This window comes from Aquila chrysaetos, chromosome 6 (genome assembly GCF_900496995.4).
Source record: "Aquila chrysaetos chrysaetos chromosome 6, bAquChr1.4, whole genome shotgun sequence".
NCBI lineage: Eukaryota > Metazoa > Chordata > Aves > Accipitriformes > Accipitridae > Aquila > Aquila chrysaetos.
Window position 1 is genome coordinate 212195 of NC_044009.1, and position 19654 is coordinate 231848.

The 19654-nt window shown below is 49.5% G+C and overlaps 1 protein-coding gene across 12 annotated transcripts in view; it reads right to left on the reverse strand.

The window, feature by feature from the left end:
- Positions 1-19654, reverse strand: part of CAMTA1 (calmodulin binding transcription activator 1) — a 325997-nt gene that overhangs the window by 22348 nt on the left and 283995 nt on the right. For 11 of the 12 annotated variants that reach the window (XM_030017247.2, XM_030017244.2, XM_030017243.2 and 8 more), the window contains 8 exons: positions 6315-6454; positions 5842-6038; positions 5420-5498; positions 4253-4568; positions 3342-3865; positions 1967-2154; positions 1302-1548; positions 770-841 (listed from right to left, as the gene is read on the reverse strand). In XM_030017247.2, the coding sequence (XP_029873107.1) occupies positions 770-841; positions 1302-1548; positions 1967-2154; positions 3342-3865; positions 4253-4568; positions 5420-5498; positions 5842-6038; positions 6315-6454 (1763 nt within the window). Of the gene's footprint in view, positions 1-769; positions 842-1301; positions 1549-1966; positions 2155-3341; positions 3866-4252; positions 4569-5419; positions 5499-5841; positions 6039-6314; positions 6455-16698; positions 17214-19654 lie in introns of those variants that run through there. The other variant, XM_030017250.2, reaches the window with a different exon arrangement.

Genomic DNA, 19654 nt, shown 5'->3' on the forward strand with positions numbered 1-19654 from the left:
TAACACTAAAAAGGCTTCCCAAATAAATGTTTTTGAAGGTTGTAAAAGAGCACAGGCATCTTGCCTTTCACTTTACATAACATGCCGCCAGGCATCAGACAGCTTGAGTCTAGCAGGGTATAGTGAAAAGAGGGACGTGGGGCTCTAGCCCCCACAAAAAAACCCCAAACAACAAACCCAAACCCAAACCCAACCCAACCAAAGAGGAAAAAGAAAAAGTATCTTCTTTTTCTGGGGTTGAGAACTCAGCCTAAAAGCATGTCTCCAACTAGAGTCTGGAGAAAAGTCTCAGTCCTGGAACAACTCACATCAAGCTAAAACACGTGACTTCGTGACTTCCCATAGTTTAAAAGTTTAGCATGTGCAAAATAAAAGAACCTATTTTTCATCTTTGCCTTTACCAAAGGCGAAACCAACTTCAATTTCACAATGAAATTTGGCAAGCAACTAGTCAGAGAATAGTCTCACCAGGCTATGGCATGCATAAAGGCCAATACGGAATACATCATTGCCAATATGAAATACATCATTGCCCTCTATCTCATAGCAAAAATGCAGGTATCATCACAAACAAAATGCTTTCAAGGATTCCCTCCAAAATTAAGATTCAGGACGTGAATTTTCTTCTCTTTTCAATTTTGCCTTAGCTGGGTATTTCCTTACTGCATGCTGAAAAGCATACAAGAGGAACAGCGGGATAATTCCCATTACAAAGGGCTGTGTTCATGGCACTTATGCGTGTTTCATAAAATTTCACTTCCTTGATTACCTGTTTGTATTTTCGGTAGCAACGCTGAATAACAGCAGCAGCCACCTCTTGCTGTTCCCGGAGAGGACGACCCTATGTGGAGAAGGAAAGAAGCAATAAGATGATGTCAAGTGGCTCACAGCAGCTTGCGGGGCACCTACTTCTATAAATCTCTCCTATCACTGCTACCTGGTCCGATTCAGGTCTAGACATTGCCTGGAGATGTCTCTACTGTCAATTCACGTTAAGGGACAAACCCTCAAAATTGATCTTTACACCAAACAGGCAACTAACCAGAACCTCTGGGGTATATTTTGAGGATATGCTTTGTGAGTGTTGCTCCAGCACAGAAGGCATGCTATAGCATGGCATGTTCTCTCCAGTACGGTAGGTGCTGGGTAAACATCAACAAGCAAATGCTAGAAGCATTGAAAAGGTTATGACAGAGACTGTATTTTTGTCCCAGGAGTGGGTATTACCCACATTTTGTTTTGTAACAAATTATACTCTCTCACACCTAACAAGGAAGACATTGGATGTTTTGACCACGTACCTTGTATTTCCTGAACACTGTCTGGACGAGTTTGGCAGCTTCATAGAGTTCTCTCTGCTCATGATCAGACAGAGTTAACTGTGCAAACTCATTTTCTACCTTCTCGCTGGTGGATGCACTCAGAAATTCAGACCAATCTGCTGCCGAGGGAAGGCTGGGTTTCTCAAAAGCTATTTCACTGATTGGTGAGCCTGCTGGGCTCAAGCTGGTGTTCGAAGAAGGGGTCAGGGGTTCACTATACAGACTTCTGAAATACCAATCACAGTAGCAATTATTGGCTCACAGAGCACCTGGGCTGGCATCACAGATAAGGACTACAACATTTCCAAGTTCAAGGCAGAAGCTCATGCTCCCCTCCCTCTCTCCAAGCAACATCCCACATTCCTGAGCCTGCCTGTACTGCCTTGCACAGACTTGGCACTGGAAGAGAAGTCACAAGTCAGACCTTGTGGCCACTTCCCCCTCCTGCTGCATGCACTCCCATTCTTCCATGAATTTGCAGCTGTGCTGGCAACGATACGTTTGATCACAAGAGTGTGGCTGGGCTTGGAACACCAGCATTGAGTCCCACTGAGAAAGAGCACCTGCAGGCTAAAGAATCAGTGCATGCTGCTCAGCATTCAGACCACTCAAAAACCCAGAGCAACTTCACAGCTCTTACTAACCTTATCTGTGCAGCACTCGGCAGATGATCGACATCAGCAAGGTAACTGGCCAGCCAGCTCATTGTGGTGCTCATGGCAGCACTGTCCGTTCTCTCCACCAGCGGTGACTCCATTGGCACAAAATTCTCCCGCTTGATCCTGTCAGGCGTAGCTTCGATAATGTGCTCCGCAAGTGTCATCATGTTCACCTGGGAAGGGGGAGAGGAGAGCAAACTTTTGCTGCCTGGTAGCAGGAGCCTTGTGCTTGCATGCTACAGCCCAGCTTTAGACAGACTGCCCCATTTTCCCCAAACTTGTGTTAGCTGGAGTCTACCGTTTGTCTCAGCATCAGAGAGAAAGTAATTAGCCAAAGCTCATTTGCTTTTCTGTCTCTTCTGACAAAGCACTGCAGGGTTTCATATTCCCCAGACCTCTTTTTCATTGAGTGTACAGGGAGCCTAAGAGATCTGGTGAAAGGTTTATGTCATCTGACCTTTGCTGTCCGCTACTGACAGCTGTCACTACTATCTTGTTTCCAAAGGAAAGGTGATCTTGCCACTCTTCCATCGAGGTGTGCAGTAGAGCACAAGACAATAAAGGCACATCAAGAGAAGTTAAAACCCTTGGGACCACAGCATTGTCAGGAATCCTTCTGACCCATATCCCCCCCGCCTGCCAAGGTTCACAGGAATTTTTAATACAGAGAACAGAAAACAGTTCTTGTTTTGCAAAGATCTGCTTCATCCATGTTATGCCAGCAAGATGAGAATATTTAGAAATGCCAAGGCAGTGCATGTAGGTTGTGTTCCCATTACTCTCCGCTCAGAAGACCAAGCGCAGTATCTTTCTCCCAGTGACTACTTCTCATTTGTCTGTCCTGCTACTCTTGCGTTTTTATCTCCTCTAATCCATACCCGGTGGGATTTTTTCTCCCCCAAACCCACTCTCTCTCCCCTTCTCCACCCTTATCTCCTTGCCCTTTAAAGTGCAGTGGCTTGGCCTGCAACCACAGCACTGCCACTCTCAGTCCACCTTGTCTTTGTAGAAACTGATTCCCAGTTCCCAAAGAACTATGGGGCCACCTTAGTCTCATTTACTGATGTGACCAGGAGGCTCTGCTTTTTCCTTTTTCCGTGCAAAATTGCACGCAATTTTGTGCATTCTGTACAGAAGCGTATGCCAGCGCACGACCCTAAATGCTAACCATTAGTCTTTGCATCCGGGTTGAAAGGATACCCTCTGAAACTGGAAGAAAGTATACACTGAGCATATGACCACCTGCTTTCACCCAATTCAGTCTCTGAAGGCCTCCACAGAAGTTTCTCACAGTTAGGCTCCTGTGTGCAGCCACCATGTGCTCTGAGACTGCTGATCTTGGTGCTATGGGTACATTTACCTGCAAGTCATCCATGTGGTGTAAGCAGTCCTCATCCCCTGCATTGTCCCTATAGGACAAGAGCTCTGCATCCACCATCTCCCTGTCAGCCATCATCAGCACGTTCATCTGCTCTCGCTGGCGTAGCCGATGGGCTACAGTGTCCTTCCCCAGCGCAGCCCCCTTCTGGCTCCCTGCCACCTGCACTGCAGACACACCAATATAAATGTCTTTTGGGTTCCATTTGATGCCTGCTTGGCTGCCAGAACCCCGGTACCCAGTAACTTCTGGGATGTGCTGGGAGAGCTCCCGGCCATAGTCCCTTATCCCTTCACTGGGGCTGATTGTCTCAGTGGCGGATTGCTTGGAGCTGGAGTTCTGCTTCCTGATGCTCGGCTGTTCCAGGCTGAGTGCAGTGGAAAGCAGCTTCTCTTGCCGGGCTTGAAAATATTCAGGGCTCAGCTTATGTTTTTTGGGTGCAGGGTAATCTTTCTGAGTCTCACTACTGTAGTAACTGGAAGGTTCTGATCTTGGTCGTCTCAGCTCTGGAAACAAACAGATCAATGGTCAAAACGAAACGCGTAACCCACGATCGCTGTAGGAACTATGACAGCTTCTGCCACACAGCTGCAGGCAGAAGTTTGTGCCATGCTCTAGGACACCCGCAGTATGTGCAAAGGGAGTAACTATCACCCAGGGAGGGTACTACCTCCACCACTCTTAAGATACACATGCCTTTCTAAAGCAGGCATTCACTCCTCTTCCCAATACTTATGCAAGTGCGTGGAGCACATGACAGAGCCCCCACAAGAAGAATGAAGCATGGACAGCAGGGCTACAGGTGGCATCTGCTGCCCAGGTGAGGTCCTTGCCCCCAGGTTTTCACACGTCAAATGTCAGCAAAGCAGCGCATGCCCTCGAGGTTGTTTTACCTGTGTTTGTACTGGAAATCACAGTGACTCCCTTCTGAGGCTCCTGAGGGGCAATAAGCTCACTGTGCCACTGGGACACCCAGTTCTCTGTGTTGGAGTCTGTGCTCGAGGGGCACTGAATCCTGGGGTTTTGCCCAAGCTGAGTTTGCTCATCTCGCTGTAGCTGCTCCAAGCACTCCGCCAACTTCACGTGGCCCCGAGACCGGGCGATGGCCAGTGGCAATCTCCCAAGGGAGTCAGGAATAGAGATGGCTCGGCGGTCCCACTTGTACAGCACAACGGCTGCATCCATGTGGCCCAGAGCGCATGCCCACATCTGAAAAAGAAAAGACAATTGACCCATTGGGTGACCTGCCTTCTTCCTTTCTTGCTAATGCAGTGGAGTCTGGTCCTCAGCTCAGGGAGAAACGACTCTGATAAGCAAAACCATAACATGCTTCTACCCCAACAACTGGCTTTTATAAATGTCCTATCCTGACAAAAGGCCATTACAGAGGATTAGATGCATGCTGTTCTCTCCTGTGACAGAGAAACCTCCACCTGCCAAATGAAGCTGACAGTCTGACACTTTCTCATTTAGCAATAAACGTTTTTTGGGTTTGGCCCTTTTTTTTTTTTTTTTTTTTTTTTGACACCAGCATCACTGCAGAGACAGAACAGCTTCATATGCAAAGGAATCTCTGAGATCAGAAACACACAGACAGGACCAAAAGTTGGGAACAATAAAATCAACACTCTGCTGTTGTAAACTGGCACTTCTGGTTCCACCCACTTTGGCTTTTTGCTTGTCTAAGTTCTTACTCACGATTTCATGATTCCAATGATCAAGATATTGCAATGACTTCACAACCTCTACAGTCAACCAGTCAAAGAGAAGGCGCGTTAAGTCCCTTCCCAAGCACGATAGTGGAGACTAGATTTTAGGTAAAACACAAACCAGAACCACCTGTCTGTCCCCTTTCTTCATGTTACTCAAGGACAAGGTTTTTTCTGTGTGGTCTCTCTCAACAAAATGCCAGGAAGCTGATAGTGCTGTCTCTTACCATTTACACAGCAAGGACACACAAGAAACTCTTCAGAGTGTGAAACACATTAGGAAAATAACACATCAGGAAGAACTCTAGAGGGTCCTCAAACTCTCTCAGAAGTTTCAGTCTCTGCTCTTACCAGAGGAGTGCAGGAGAAATGATCCACATTCAAAGGGTCAACTTCCAGCTCCAGATCGATGCTGTCTGCATGTTTGGTGCTGCAGAGGAAACAATAGAACAAATGATGCTCTGTAGCCAGGTTAGGATCATTGCCTAAATGCACAGCTTTACCCAGTGCACCCTACCACAAAGAAGTGGCCACGCACATGCCCATGACACACATATTTACTACAGATGGTACCCCCACCAGAGACTTTAAGAGCATGATACATCCAGTGATTGGACTTGCTCTCTCAAGAGACAGGTCCTGTCAGATCAGGGGACAAGTTCAGGGACTTGGCTGTTTGTAAGGGACAACCAGAAATCTGCAGCAAGCAGAGCTTACATATACGTCTGCCATGCCTGTACTGACACCCAAGAGTCCAACAGGCTGGGTCTTACCGCCATTTGATGAGGGTCTGGATCAGTGTAGCATAGCCCTGGGCAGCGGCTAGGTGGAGCAGTGTCATTCCTCGGAAAGTCTTTGAATGGATCAAGTGTTTGGACTTTGCCCAGCAAGCACGACTCATCATCTTCTCGCACACCACCACCACGCGGCTCTCAAAGCAGCTGCCCAGTGTCCCAGTCCCAGAAACGCACTGAAACACCACACACATCCCAGTTTAACCACTGAGGGGAGCTGCAACCTGCCCTGAGCAGGCAGCCTTCCACTTCTAGAAGCACTGAGACAGTGGCAAATGCGAGTGAAAGCCAACTGCTGTTAAAGACACCCACAAACCAGACATGTTGTTTAGGGGAAAACTATAATCCTTTCCAATCCACGCCCCACCCCCCCCCCCAAAAAACCCCAAACAAACCCAAACGCTGGTAAGAAAGCATAATGCTGCCCTGTCTGGACACAGCAGGGTTCATACCTGCACCTGAGTTCCTCCATTCCCACTCCCATTGCTCCCGCCTCCTACTCCTTGTTTGTGCTGCTGGGAGCCTGTCATTTCAGCCATTCTCCTCTCCATCTGCTCAAGTCGCTCCAATATTGACATCCTGAACTGGTTATCTAGGTTGGAGAAAGCCAGAATAAGGATATTTCCATGGAAAGAAAGCTCAGGTTTTGGTAGCCTACTGCAGGAAGCCACAAAGAGCTATCCTGGAAGTCACACAGGAGATTTGCTCTGCTTTGCAATGCACAGGGACACTTGCCCTGCAGCATCCTAGCCCTTCAAGTTCCTGCAGCAGCCCTTTGACTGCAATTCCAGAGAACTTCCTTAAAGAACACAGAAAAATGAAAAACACAGGCAGAAGATGGATCCCTTCCCTTGTGATTCTAGCAGTAGCCACACAATAAAGGACTGAGGTAATGCAACTTCTTTGAAAACACAAGTAAACCCTAAGCAAATATAACCATTCAGACAGCATTTCAGTAGGACCATATCTTGTCAAAATACTCTCCATTTTGGAGCCAATCCCCCTACTTTACAAAAGTCCTGAATTCAGCTTGGCTTGCCTCCTGAAATCATGCAGTAACGGTACCTGGAGGAAAAACAGTCCTCTGCTTCCTTCTGTGCTTAGGAAAAGGAGCCTTTAAAAAGGCACTTGCTCCTTCCTTGACAGGCTCCCTTTCTTGGAAAACAGATTCAGCCCAGTGCCAGAAACAGAACTGCCAGAAATCACAGAGTAGGGGCACTGATAATCCAGTAACATCATTTTGAAAAGCTTTACAACTCTTGAGCCCTCTGGTCCCTGCAGAAGTCTAAAGGCTGTTATTAGTTATTTTGTCCTCCTTGCATTGTAACCTAGCACTATGATACAGCTACTAATGCTTGAATAGTGGAGCAGGGAGATTTAGATAGGTTAATAGGACATTGCTAAACCTGATGCTGTAAAGATCAACTCAAACAATCTTTTTGTGTTTAGGGTCAGTCAGTGCAGCTCGAGTGGCTGCAAACACAGAGGGCTCCTTCTGTCTTGTGACCCGTAAGGGAGAATCTTCATGCAGCTCATGTGAAGCTGGGCAGGATAATTTTGTGCATAGGGAACATTTAATGCATCTTGCTATCATGCTAACAGTGTATATAATGAACTGTGGGGAAAAGACAACCCTCATCCTGCTTGGTTTCATGCATCCGTGGAGATGATGCGGTGGTGCAGAGCACCAATAACCCCAGAACAAAGCCCACGGACAGTAACAGGAATCTGTGCATCAAAATGAACAAGCTGTGATCAAGTTTTAAGAGAGAAAGTCTTCTCCGAGTGACCTGGTTACATGCAGAGTCCTCCCTGGAAGGCTGTGGGAGCACTTGTATACTACACTCTGCAAGGCGCAACTCTCACTAGAGGGTATTAGAGAGATACAGATCTCTCTGCTCTACTGCCCTGAAGACTCTATTGCAGACCATTAATAAGAGACAGCTCAGGTCCGCTGGCTAAAGACATCCCCTTCTGCCTAAGAGGCTGCTGTGGTTTGACAGTAAACAAGAGCTCTGCTCCCTTCTGGTCAGCACCAAGGGGTTGTAATGCAGCATCCCACCCTGGCTGCTCAAGAGCCACGGACAAAGGAGTGCAGCCAGCACACTCTCTCTAACCTCCTTTCAGAGGTGAGCTCACTACGGTCTTTTCTCGCCTAGTCCAAAACGCTATTACTTATTATTAGTGCCTTATTAATAATTCAGTTGACCCGTTAACTGCAAAGCCTCTGGGAAAGTGACTGACAGTTACATGAGGAAAGATTCGTAACAGATGCAGTCGCAGGGCCCTGTCTCTGAACTGCAGTCAGCACACAGCAGCAACACAAGTCGTGTTTTCCCAGCCAGTCTTTGTTGCGGGAGTGCTGCAGTGTGCTGCAGTGCAGTCCATGTCGCTGTCTCCTCCTTCCCCATTGCCAGGCGGAGCACGTACGCTGCAGAGACTGACAGAGACCTGGCACCGCTGAGCCGTCCCCTCTCACCGCCGGCCTGTGCCAAACAGAGCTACTACAACTCAGGCACCAGGAAAAGCGGCTGCGTTCCCCACGCAGGTTAACAGCTCCATTCTGCACATTTAAGGCCACTCTCTCTAGTTGGGTGGCCAGCACTCGCATTTTATTAGAGCTAAGAGTAGCAACACACGCCAGGTATCGTATCTGAGCCTTCAACTATGTATAGGCAAAATTAGCATCTTTTTAAAAGAAGAAATTTGGCTTGAACTAGTGTTATAGAACAACAAGCCCAGGGCTGCAAGATACCGGGCATTTGCTCCTGCCCATTTAGCGTCAAAAGAATGTAATTATTCTGTACAGCCAGAAACAGCAGGAGAAAATGTTTCCAGTGAGATGAAGAAGTACACTGTACAGACTACTATTCCCCCCTCCCTCCTTTTTTTTTCCCCCAAGCTGAAACCATTGTGGAACAGAAATGGAGGGCCCCACATTTGTGTCCATTTTCCAGGCTCTTCTCCCTAGGCTCTGTAATCTCTAATGAGTGAAGCCTCCACCTTTCTTGATACCAAGCTAATGACACTGAACACTTCCCGGTACTTCTCGTCGGAGGACTGAAGTTACTAAAGGGACGTCTGTCACCACCAGTGTCCCCAGATGGAGACACTAAACCAAAGAAAAGTAGAGAACTTTTCTATGAAAAGAATTTGAAACAGCATCTAGTGCTCCCACGTACTCCTATTCAGACACCCAGACAGCGCTACCAGGAAATATTTAGGGCAGGACAACCTGATTTTGGGTAGTAGAGGGCATCTGTTTGACTCAACAGGAGTCTGAAGGACAGACATTATAAACTCATCAGAGTCTTAAACCTGTAACCTTCAGCATCTTACCAAGACAATGGTGTTTTTCACAGATGGTCGTAAATCGCTGCTCAGTCTACGGGCAGGCGAGAAATATGCCACTATTAGTAAAATGGGAAGTGGAAACAAACATTCTGGAGCACCAGCACAGAGCAAAGGAAGGCCTTTCCACACCTAGCAGAGACTGCCGGCACTCACCCAGCAGCAGGGTGCACCCTTGGATTAGAAAACTCCAGGCAGCAAATAAGGTAAGTGGGGCAGTAGTGCATGGAAAGTATCTCTATGCCGCCCATTTTCCAGGTGATTAAACTTGCTACCTAAGCAGCCTGAACAAAGCCACAACTGATGGCAATTTCAAAATTATTTATGTGTAGTGTTTCCATAATAAATTCCGTGGTATCAAGTACGCCAAGGTGTCCCCTTCAAAAGCGACTGGTCACTTGAAGCGTGTACACTGCACTAGTCTACCAAAAAAAAAAAAGAAAATTAAAAAAAAAGGAGGTGGGAGAGAGAGAGTGAGCAAGAACAGGAAAGGGAAGGCAGCAACTAGCTATGCTGCAAGAGTTGGTACATCCTTAACAAAACAAGACAAGGACACCTGAGCACAGAGGAACAGCCAAAGGGAAGGACACCTTCCCCCAAGGTTCCCTCTAGACTCAGCAATGAGACGAAAGGCTCCTCTTCTTCCACATGGAGGCCCGGACGCATGCTGGATTAATGGCATTTGGACCACGGTCAGCACAGTTCACACACCATTAAGAAGCCAACAGATGCCTTGCCCAGGCAGCACCAGGAACAACACACGTCACTGTTTGTGTGGAAGATCCCTGGGTCATTCAACCCCCTAAACAGCCCATTTCCTTCCTTCCTTCCTTGCTTGGGCCAGGGCCAGGGAACCTGCTTGCTTTCAGTTAGGCTCCCCAAAGTAAACCACATACAAATACCGATTCCTACACACTCTCCTCTTGCTGCACTCTTGCAGCATCTCTCAGTATAACTGTCCACAGGCAGGTGAACTTCTAAACTATTTTACCAGCCTGCACTAGTCCTACCCCATTAAAATTAAGTTACAAAGAATAAAGATGATCTTGTACCTTCAAAACTTAAGATTTTGCAGGGGCCTAATTAAAGGGTAAGTCTTTAAGCGACCTCCTAGGAATCAATATTCTGTAAGTCCCAAGTTTGCCAGTTTGTATCAAAACATTATCATTTCTGTATTCTCAGTAATAAGACTTGGCCAGCTTCATCCCTAAGGACAACAGCATCATGTTGAAAATAAAAGTACAACTTGTACCACAGAAACTGACATGAAAATATCCTTCCTTTATATAGTTCTGGGTTCAACAGGGTCAAAAACAGTCAGCTTTACATGCCACATGAGTCATATGCAATACACCCAGTTTGTCTTTAAAACCGACGCATCTGTATCTATGTTAGCAGCCTATATAGAAGGATGACTGCTACAGCTGTGTAAAACTTAGAGGAACTAGACAGAAAGAAAACCTCTGACATTTTGGGAATCAAAGGGTTGCGTGCGTGCGTGTGTGTGTGTGTGTTATGTACTGAACATAACCGAGGTCTGAAACAAGATTCTCCAGCTCAACCATAAAGGTAACAGATGATGTCACAACACATTTTTTTAAGCACTGTGCTCCACTGCAAAAGACAACCATGCTTTCTGGTAAAGAAAACATGACCAAACCTGACCCAGTTCTGCTGACTCTCAACGCGTTTTCCTGCGAGAACCCTAATTGCCAAAAAAGCACTGTCAGCAAAGCCCGAACACCACAAACAGGATGAAAATGAATTGCAAACGAAAAAAGACAAGCTGTCTGGTATTATGTGACTTACCTTGCAATAATTAAGGGATGGGCTATAAAAGCCATAGGGCTGAACGTTACAGGTATCGCTCTAAGAGAAGTTCAAGACTCTTTATCCCTCATTATTTCTTCTTTTGCTAGTCACACTCTTTTCTGTCTTGCTCACTTCAGGGGTTTGTGTAGAGCCACTTGCTTAGCAGGCAATGAAGTTACAGGAACACAGTTTCCACATTCCTGTCTCATATTCAACAGAAGATCTCATGACAAGTATCTATCTCACAGTGCACTGAAGACAAGAGCTCAACAGCATACAAACTGTTGTCAAAATAAGCTTTTCTCCTGCTGCATTATACAGGAAATCTCAACAGCTCCAGCCCAGCACAAGGAGACGCCTTGTACTGGGAGCACCCTAACTCTTTCCAAAGGCAGCAAAGATGCACGTGGATACAAACGTATACACATATTTAAGGTTCTACCCCAGGACTCTGCTTTTGATGATAAAATTTCAGATTTTTTTGTGAGCCAAAAAATTAAGGCTTGCAAATTTTTCCTTTTCTTGAGTTTCTCCATCACGTATTGTGCTGGTTTTGGCTGGGATAGAGTTAATTTTCTTCATAGTAACTGGTATGAGGCTATGTTTTGCATTTGTGCTGAAAACAGCCTTGATAACACAGGGATGTGTTATTGCTGAGCAGTGCTTACACAGAGCCAAGGGCTGTTCTGCTTCTCACCCCACCCCACCAGCGAGCAGGCTGGGGGGGGCACAAGAAGTTGGGAGGGGACACAGCCAGGACAGCTGACCCCAACTGACCCAAGGGCTATTCCAGACCATAGGACATCATGCTCAGTATATAAAGCTTGAGGGAAGAAGGAGGAAGGGGGGACGTTCAGAGTGATGGCATTCGCCTTCCCGAGCAACCGCTACGTGTGCTGGAGCCCTGCTTTCCTGGAGACGGCTGAACACCTGCCTGCCCATGGGGAGTGGTGAATGAATTCCTTGTTTTGCTTTGCTTGCATGGCTTTTGCTTTACCTATTAAACTGCCTTTATCTCAACCCACGAGTTTTGTCACTGTTACCCTTCTGATTCTCTCCCCCGTCCCACTGTGAGGGAGGTGAGTAAGTGGCTGCATGGGGCTTGGCTGCTGGCTGAGGTTAAACCACGACACATATAAATCTGAGCAAAATGTTACAATATTCTTTAAGAAACCACAGAGAAGGTTTCTGAAGCTGTTCTTCAAGGCTGCCTCCCCTGAAGGTAATGAAAACGACCGCATTGGTGTATCTCCAAGACACCTCATAAATTCACAGAAAACATTCTGAACACTGTATCTTTTCTGGACATTATTATTCTTCAAATTTAACAATAAAAACATAACATCAAAATTACTTTTCACCATTATTCCTTAGCATAACAGGAAGAGGTGGTGGCTTTAGGCCCTAAGGGCCTTTTTTGTGAACAGACCGAGTCCCAGCAAGGCAGGACAACCTGCTCTCACAGAACTTTTCCACCAGCAGCTGCCTTTACCTGATGGGAGTTCTGAAGCTTTCAGGATCTGATGGAGCTACACGCATCCACTCGCTTATGCTTCACCCCTCTTGCCCTGCACCTTCTGTGAAACTCTGCAAGCCCCAATGCACCCCTGGGTCACGCGTTAATTTAGGGATCTGTTCCATCACACACAAAGCAATTTTCACTTCTGCTGTCCTCAGCCCTTCATAAGGGAGCGAGAAGCTATCCCATGGATTCAAAACCAAGCTTAGGAAACGCAGCAAAACTATTCATGGTGGTATTTTTTTTCAGGGTCCGGTCCTCCTGAGAAAACCAGTTGTTCCAGTGTCATGTCAGCGCTGGGCTGCTCCACAGCACCAGCAGCCTGAGGGGAGCCTGACTGTCCCAGCAGGGAGAGACTGGAAAGAGCTGCTTGGTCAGATTTTGACCCCTACTAAGAAATTGGTTTGCCTCTCATACTCATTTCCCTAAAACATGAACCATCATTTGAGTGCAGAACGAGCTTCTTTTTAATTGGTACTCAGAGGGAGCCTACTACTGATTACAGTAACAATAGCAAGTTATGGACAAAACATACCTAAAGATGCAAAACTGTTCTGGTACGAGTCTTTTAAGGATGCATAGTTAATTATATCAGTTAGCATTTTACAGAGCTACAGCGTGTACAGTTGCACACTTATGCCCAGTAGACAAGCTTTCACCTGAGACTGCAGAAGCACCTGCCTTGTGAAGCCTGCTAACAGCTTGTGACCCCTCCTGACTGCATGTACCCTGTATTAAAAGGGAAGCTAAAACACAGCACTTGCAAACTTTGTACAAGTGTTTTCCATGCGAGGAGACAGCAGGGCTGCTACCAGAAAGATTTGCGATTACGCACCGAGTGGGACAGTTCCAGCAGAACTACCAAAAGACAACCTACCACTCCCTCATTCAGCCATGTCACCCTACCAGCAGGAGACAAGACACTCGAGACTTTAATAACAGTAAGGGTGGAGTCCCCATCCTAAATGGTGTAGAAAACCCAGGACCACACCTGGGGGAAACGCCTGCACTGCAGAGCTTAGTCACAAGTGCAACACTTCACCTGCCCCCCTGTGATAGCCCACTCCTCTGCACGGCCCTCCCCACCTTCTAACCCAAAGATCTCTTTCAAAGACACTGTATTTATTATTTCTCTTTTTGAGCTATGCAAGCAGTGTTCCAATGGGTGGGCACTGGCTCAAGCCGTTGGCTCCTGCTCACGCTTTATTACAAAATGTAGTAAAGCCACATGTTAGCGGACATCGAGTCTCAAATCTTGCACTTTCTTTGTGTGCTACCCGAAACACCACTATCGTCCAGGTATGGAGCTAAGAGGATACCAACATACAGCAGCGAGTGGCAAGACCTCCTTTGCTTGACAAGCCAAGTTTAAGCAATTAGCATAGAGAGCTGCTTGTCTCATCTCTGCACACTGCTTACTGGACAAGTACAGATCCAAAAGCATCTCCTCTTTCATCCTTTTGCCAAGCAAGCTTCAACCAGCAAGCAAGCTTCAACAAGCAAGAAACTGTCTGTACCACTCATGACATGGCAGTGCAGCCAGAACTGTTAGAGGAAGCACTGCTTTGCAGTGATGAAAAATAAATCAGCAGTTCTTAGCAGTGAGCAGTGTCTATACTACCTGCTCTTTTTTTTTTTTTTTTTTTACACTCTCACCTGGAGGTCTGGTTTTTTTCACCACACTGCACAACCTAGATGACAGACAGTGTTTGACTGGAAGGGCTAAAGGATGAGGGCGCACGATCTCCTGCACATTCCACCGGGGCAGTATCTGTTCAGAATATAATTCTTTCCCTGCAGACTTCTAACCACTGAACTAACAGTGTTGTGCGAGATCTGCATCTGCACGTGTTCCCAAGTACTGTGCTTAAATACTCAGGAGGTAAGAAGCCACTCCGAAGGCGCCGGCTTCTCAGCACATGCAGTTTCTTTAGCTGCAGTTTCTGTGTTACAACCTTCACTGTGTGAACACACGCAGGCTGAATTTAACAAGTGCGATAGCTGAGCGCTGTAAAAAAAAAAACCATGCAGTGCAAAGACATTTGTCTGTTTCGCAGAGCAAGTCAGACACGCCATATTCTCTCATCCAGTGCAAGCTGTGGGTGGGGATGGAAGCAGTCTAAGGACACATCACTTCTCTGAGTGCCACTGCTCTGTTCCTATTTCACAAATCATCTGTCACTTGCCCGTAAAATCTTGCTCAATTCTTCTATACAGCAAAAACTATGAACACCTTCCATGTTGCAGTATCAGTTTGATCTGGTTTAGTACTTATTTCTGAGGTGTCATCATTTTTGGAAATGAAATTGCAGTGGCATCCTCAATGCGCCTTACAAAAAGCTCTGTTTAGCAGTGAGCTGTTACAGCTCATGGTCTCTACCAGCAAATGAAAGCACTTAAAATTTTTACTTAACATTCTAAGACGAATGCGTATCTGTGCTAGTGAGGCAGGTCAGTTCCAGGCCTTTTGATTAGTGAGAAATGTCACAACTACTGAGGCACAAGATGAGGAAAACACTGTATTTACACTCTGAACCTAAGCGACAGCTGATGAAGGTCCGTTCTTTCACAGAAGAAATAAACACTACTGGGCACGGGCAGGAAAAACAAAGTAATCCAGACCTGCACATGCAGGCATTGTCATTGATTTTAAACCATTTATCCATCTACCAGAGCAAGACTTCTCACTGGCAATGCTTTCCCCATAGCTCTTCCAACACTGTACAACTTCAGCTATTGCTCCCATGCCATCTGGGACTACCCCGTTCCTCTCTATCATCCCCAGCAGCCAGTGCTCCCTCAAAAGATGGTACTTGCCCCTACTTTTCTTTATCATGCCATTACTAGAGAAGAGGAGAAGGGGGGTGGCTCAGGCTGACTTTTTCCCCAAGTGGCAGTCTCTATACCAACAGCGATAAAGCACTTGCTGCCTTTTTTTTTTTTTTTTTTTATTTCCAGGTTTCTCTTCCCCAGAGCTTAGGCATGGCAAGATTTTCACGCTATCCAGGAACAGCTACTGCAGCAAACCAGGGAAGGTTTTAGAGATGCCATGTGGACTTGGTGTATTTTATAGGTAGGGCAGACTGCTAAAGACGTCACTTCTTGCGCTATTTAGTAATTTGTATAAAAACAGTTGCCTGCCTAAGGTCACTCTCTGCATCTCAGGTCAGAAATTAGCTGTACTTTCCCTTAGGTGCCAACACTATAAAAGACATTGTGCTTTTAGAGGTATGCAAAGAACGCCAGCCTAGGAGACGTGCTGCCTGCTGCTCACCTGCACAGTGCTACCCACTGCTCATGGAGACTCCCTCCTCCAAGGGTTACATGCTAAAGGAGCTATAAACAGGAAAAAAAGCACCTCCTGGGGCACTATGCAGTATCTGTGCTATGGTACTGTAAGTATGGTAAAAATTCTGACCCAAGACTTCTCTCATAAAAATTGCAAACTCAAGAAACAAAATAGTCACCCAGAAATCACCAGACTGATGAGCAGAACGATACAAAATGATCACTATTTGCTGCAAAAGTAGATGAACAGGAACTGCTACAAGCTACAAAGCTGTTAAACACCAGGTCAGCAAAAGAGACTGAGATCTCCTTCACTGGAAGCTTTCAAAAAGTCAAACATCAGTCATGTTTACCCCATCTCTAAACTGGGAGTGGCCTACACCGCCTTCTGAATTCCTCTTCCTAGTCCTACTCTTTTTGATGAGGCGCCCTGCAAAACAAGTTTTGCAATCACCTGGCACGGAGCAGGCATGTGCTTCAAGAATCCCTAAACTCCTCAGGGAAGGTTTGGGCTACTGACCTCATCCCATGCTGTACCAACTCAGAACACGAGATTGCGAGCTAGAGGTGTTAGGAGGTAATCCGTCCTTCTGCGTGCGTGATGCTACAGTAAAAGCACTGTCCCAACCCCGAGCCGGCATCCTAACATCGCCCTGGAAGGGCTGGGGACCGACAAGGGAGGGCGAGTAGATGGAAACGCGAGCGCGTCCCACAGCTGGGGGCACAGGGAGAAGGAGGGGGAGGAACAGCGAGCTTAAAAAGGCGCGCGTTCACGTTGTAAGTACAGCGGAGCGAGGGACAAGACAGAAGCATGCAGATTTAGACCCCAACAAATACTGCTCGACGCGTCATCCTGCAATACTTACTGGAAGCAGTACTTGGTCGCATCCGCACATCCACCTGCACGGGGTGGGGGTCCCAGACCCCTCCGTAGTACCTCTACCTGCTTCCAGGTAAATAAACAGACAACATCTGGCACCAGAGCGCTGACCCGGGAGTCTACAAAGGCGTCAGCGGAGGCTCCGGCCAGCATCTGGCGCAGCCTCCGCAGCGGGGGCGGACGGAGCGGGCTCCCCCGCAGACCCGGCCGGCGTCTTCGGCATCCTCGCAGCCCGCCGCAGCTCCTCCGGCTCACCGCAGCGCGGGCGCCAGCCTCAGCCGTCCGCCCGCCCCGCACCTCTGCGACCGCGGATGCCCGGGCTCGCTAGCGCCGGCCGGCATACCTCGGGAGCGGGGCAGTCCTGCCGCCTGCCGCGGGAGCCGACGCCGAGCCGGGTTCAGCGGCCGGCGGCATGCCGCCGCAGGCGGCCGCCCGAGCGCTGGAGCCGGGGGGCAGCGCCGCAGGACCGGAGACGGGCTCCGCTCGGCGGCTGGCTCCGGGGCGGCTGGGCGGCGCGGCCCAGCATCTGGGAGGAGAGCTGCGGCTCCTTCCGCGCCGAGACGGGCCACACCTCCCCCGCCGCGGGCGGGCGGCCGCCGTGCCTCGCCCGCACCGGGGCGGCCCGCCGCCCGGGAGCCGCGGGCGGCTGCCGGAGGGGCTCCGCGGCCGCCGCCCGCCCCACGGGGCGACGTCGCCCCGCGACGAGTTAGACGGCGCGACCGGCAGCGGACGGCCGAGAGGGGCTCCGGTGGCCCGAGGGGCGGGGAGCCGGCGGGGCGCTGGCCCCGGTTACCCCGGGCGCGGCCGAGGGCCCATCGCCGCGCCCGACACCCCTCTCGCACCCGCAGGTACCGGGGGCGCCGGTACCCGCCCCGGGGCGCCCGGGCAGCGAGAGGCGCTTCGCCGGGCTCGGGGCGTCTGAAGCGGGGACGGGACGACGACGGCAGCCCCGGGTCGACGGAGCGCTGGGTCCCGCCGCCGCCCTCAGCCCACGCCGGGGCCGCCCGGCGCCGCCATTATAGAGGGATACCAGCCCCCCCCCTCCCGGCCGACGGCCTCCCCGCCACCGCGCTCAGCGGCGGCCTGCTGCGGGCAGCGGGAGGCGGCTGCGGCGGCCGCCGCCTTCCATTGTCTGCGTCGGGGCGGGCGGGCGGCCCGGCCCTGCCCCGCTCCGCTCCCCGCCGCCGGCGGCCGCCGGGCCCCGCCCCGGGCGGTGACGTCACCGGCCCCCATTGGCGGCCGCCGCCGTGTTTACGGCGCGCCCCGTGCTCGGCGGCCCCGGCCCCGGCCCCGGTCCCGGTGCGCCCGGCCGCCTGCCCCGCTGCAGCAGCCGGGAAAGCGACGAGCGAGCTTCCTACCCGGCGTCCCGGCCGGGTGGGCGACCGCAGGTCTCTGCCCAGCCGCTCCGGCAACGTGCGTCTACGTGGCGTGCTCCGGGAAACGGGAGTGATTCAGGGCCGGGACGTGAAGCACCTGCGTCACCTTCGAGCAACCGGGCTCTTGGCGTGCAGTGCTCCTCGTCTCGCCGCGCGCAAAATAATTACGCTTTCGCTAATTGCCCTGCCACGGCGGTAAAACCCGAGCCAGAAGCCCAGAGAACGTCGCTGCGGTTACTTGCTCTGAACAGAAACCCGCCTCGGCGGCGGGGCATGCTTCGCCATCAGCCCGAGAATAAACACGGGCTCCCCGGAGGAAGCCGGTCTCTGACCGTGAAGGCAGGCTGGCTCCAAAGACATCATCCCGAACAGAAAAGGAGACGCTCCTCACCTCAGTTCAATCCCATTATAGCCAAAATAGAAGAGGGTAGTCTGGGAAGTGCAGTCAAAGCCACAGAAGACAGGCTCCCGGAAAGAACTGTAGCAGAGCAGCCTGGCCTTAACCATGGTGTGTGAAAGGTAAAAAAAACCCAAACAAATCTCAGCAGGAATACAAACAAAACAGGCAGAGCCTCCCCGCTGACCAGGAGGCAGTAAAGAAGAGAGGAGGATGAACAGAAACTTTTGGAGTTCACCACGTAGTTCCTCCTCCTCAGGAAGCACGTCCCGTAGCAACGCTCATGCGTCCTGGTGAGCTGCACCGCAGCCTTGGAACACGGCACAAGACATTCATCCCTCCTCCTGAAGGGAACCCAAATATATAATCTTTTACGGTAAAATCCAAGCCGTAAAGTTAAACACACAGTCACCTCTACCCAGGTGGAGAGAGGAGTGATAAACAGTGCTACTGTTTATGGACATGGACTTTTTTCTACCGAAAGTCTCTTAGGGCTGTGAAACAACAGTTCTAAGGACCTCACCGATGCTGAATGCGTCTCTCCTACAAGAAACTGTTGTCTGCATCTCGTCACATCTGCATGCTAGAAAGGGCATCCGGTCCCGGTAAAGAGACATCCTCCATGGATTTTGGTGACGAACATCTACCATCTTGCACGCTTACCACTGCTTTACAGGAATCTCGTACCTGTCAGACTGTGAAATGCCACAGGTAGCATGCACACGCTCTACCATCACAGGTAACTTGAATGCATGTGATCCCATCCACCTCCTGCGTGCCAAAACGAGAGTTTGGGTGCCACACGTACAGCCACGTCACGCTAATACGAGTGAGCCACCCCCCCCCCCCCAGCTTTTTTATGTTTTCGGGCTGGGAAAGACAGCCACATCTTAAACTGAGAATCCAACAGTAGCTGAAAGGCTGCCTATTATGCTCTCTCACGTTGGCACCATCTGCATTCAGTACCAGTCACACCCTTGTCCATCCCATACACACTTGACTCATCAGTTCACACGTTGCCTGCCCGTATTTCTAAGTTCTGTTTGGGGTCCCTATGGCAGCACATACTCCTCCCCCACCTCTTTCCTGCAGATGCATAAGCATAATGCCAAGGAGCACTCATACGAGCCTCCCTGGCATTTCTGATCATGTCCCATGCCAAGGAAACG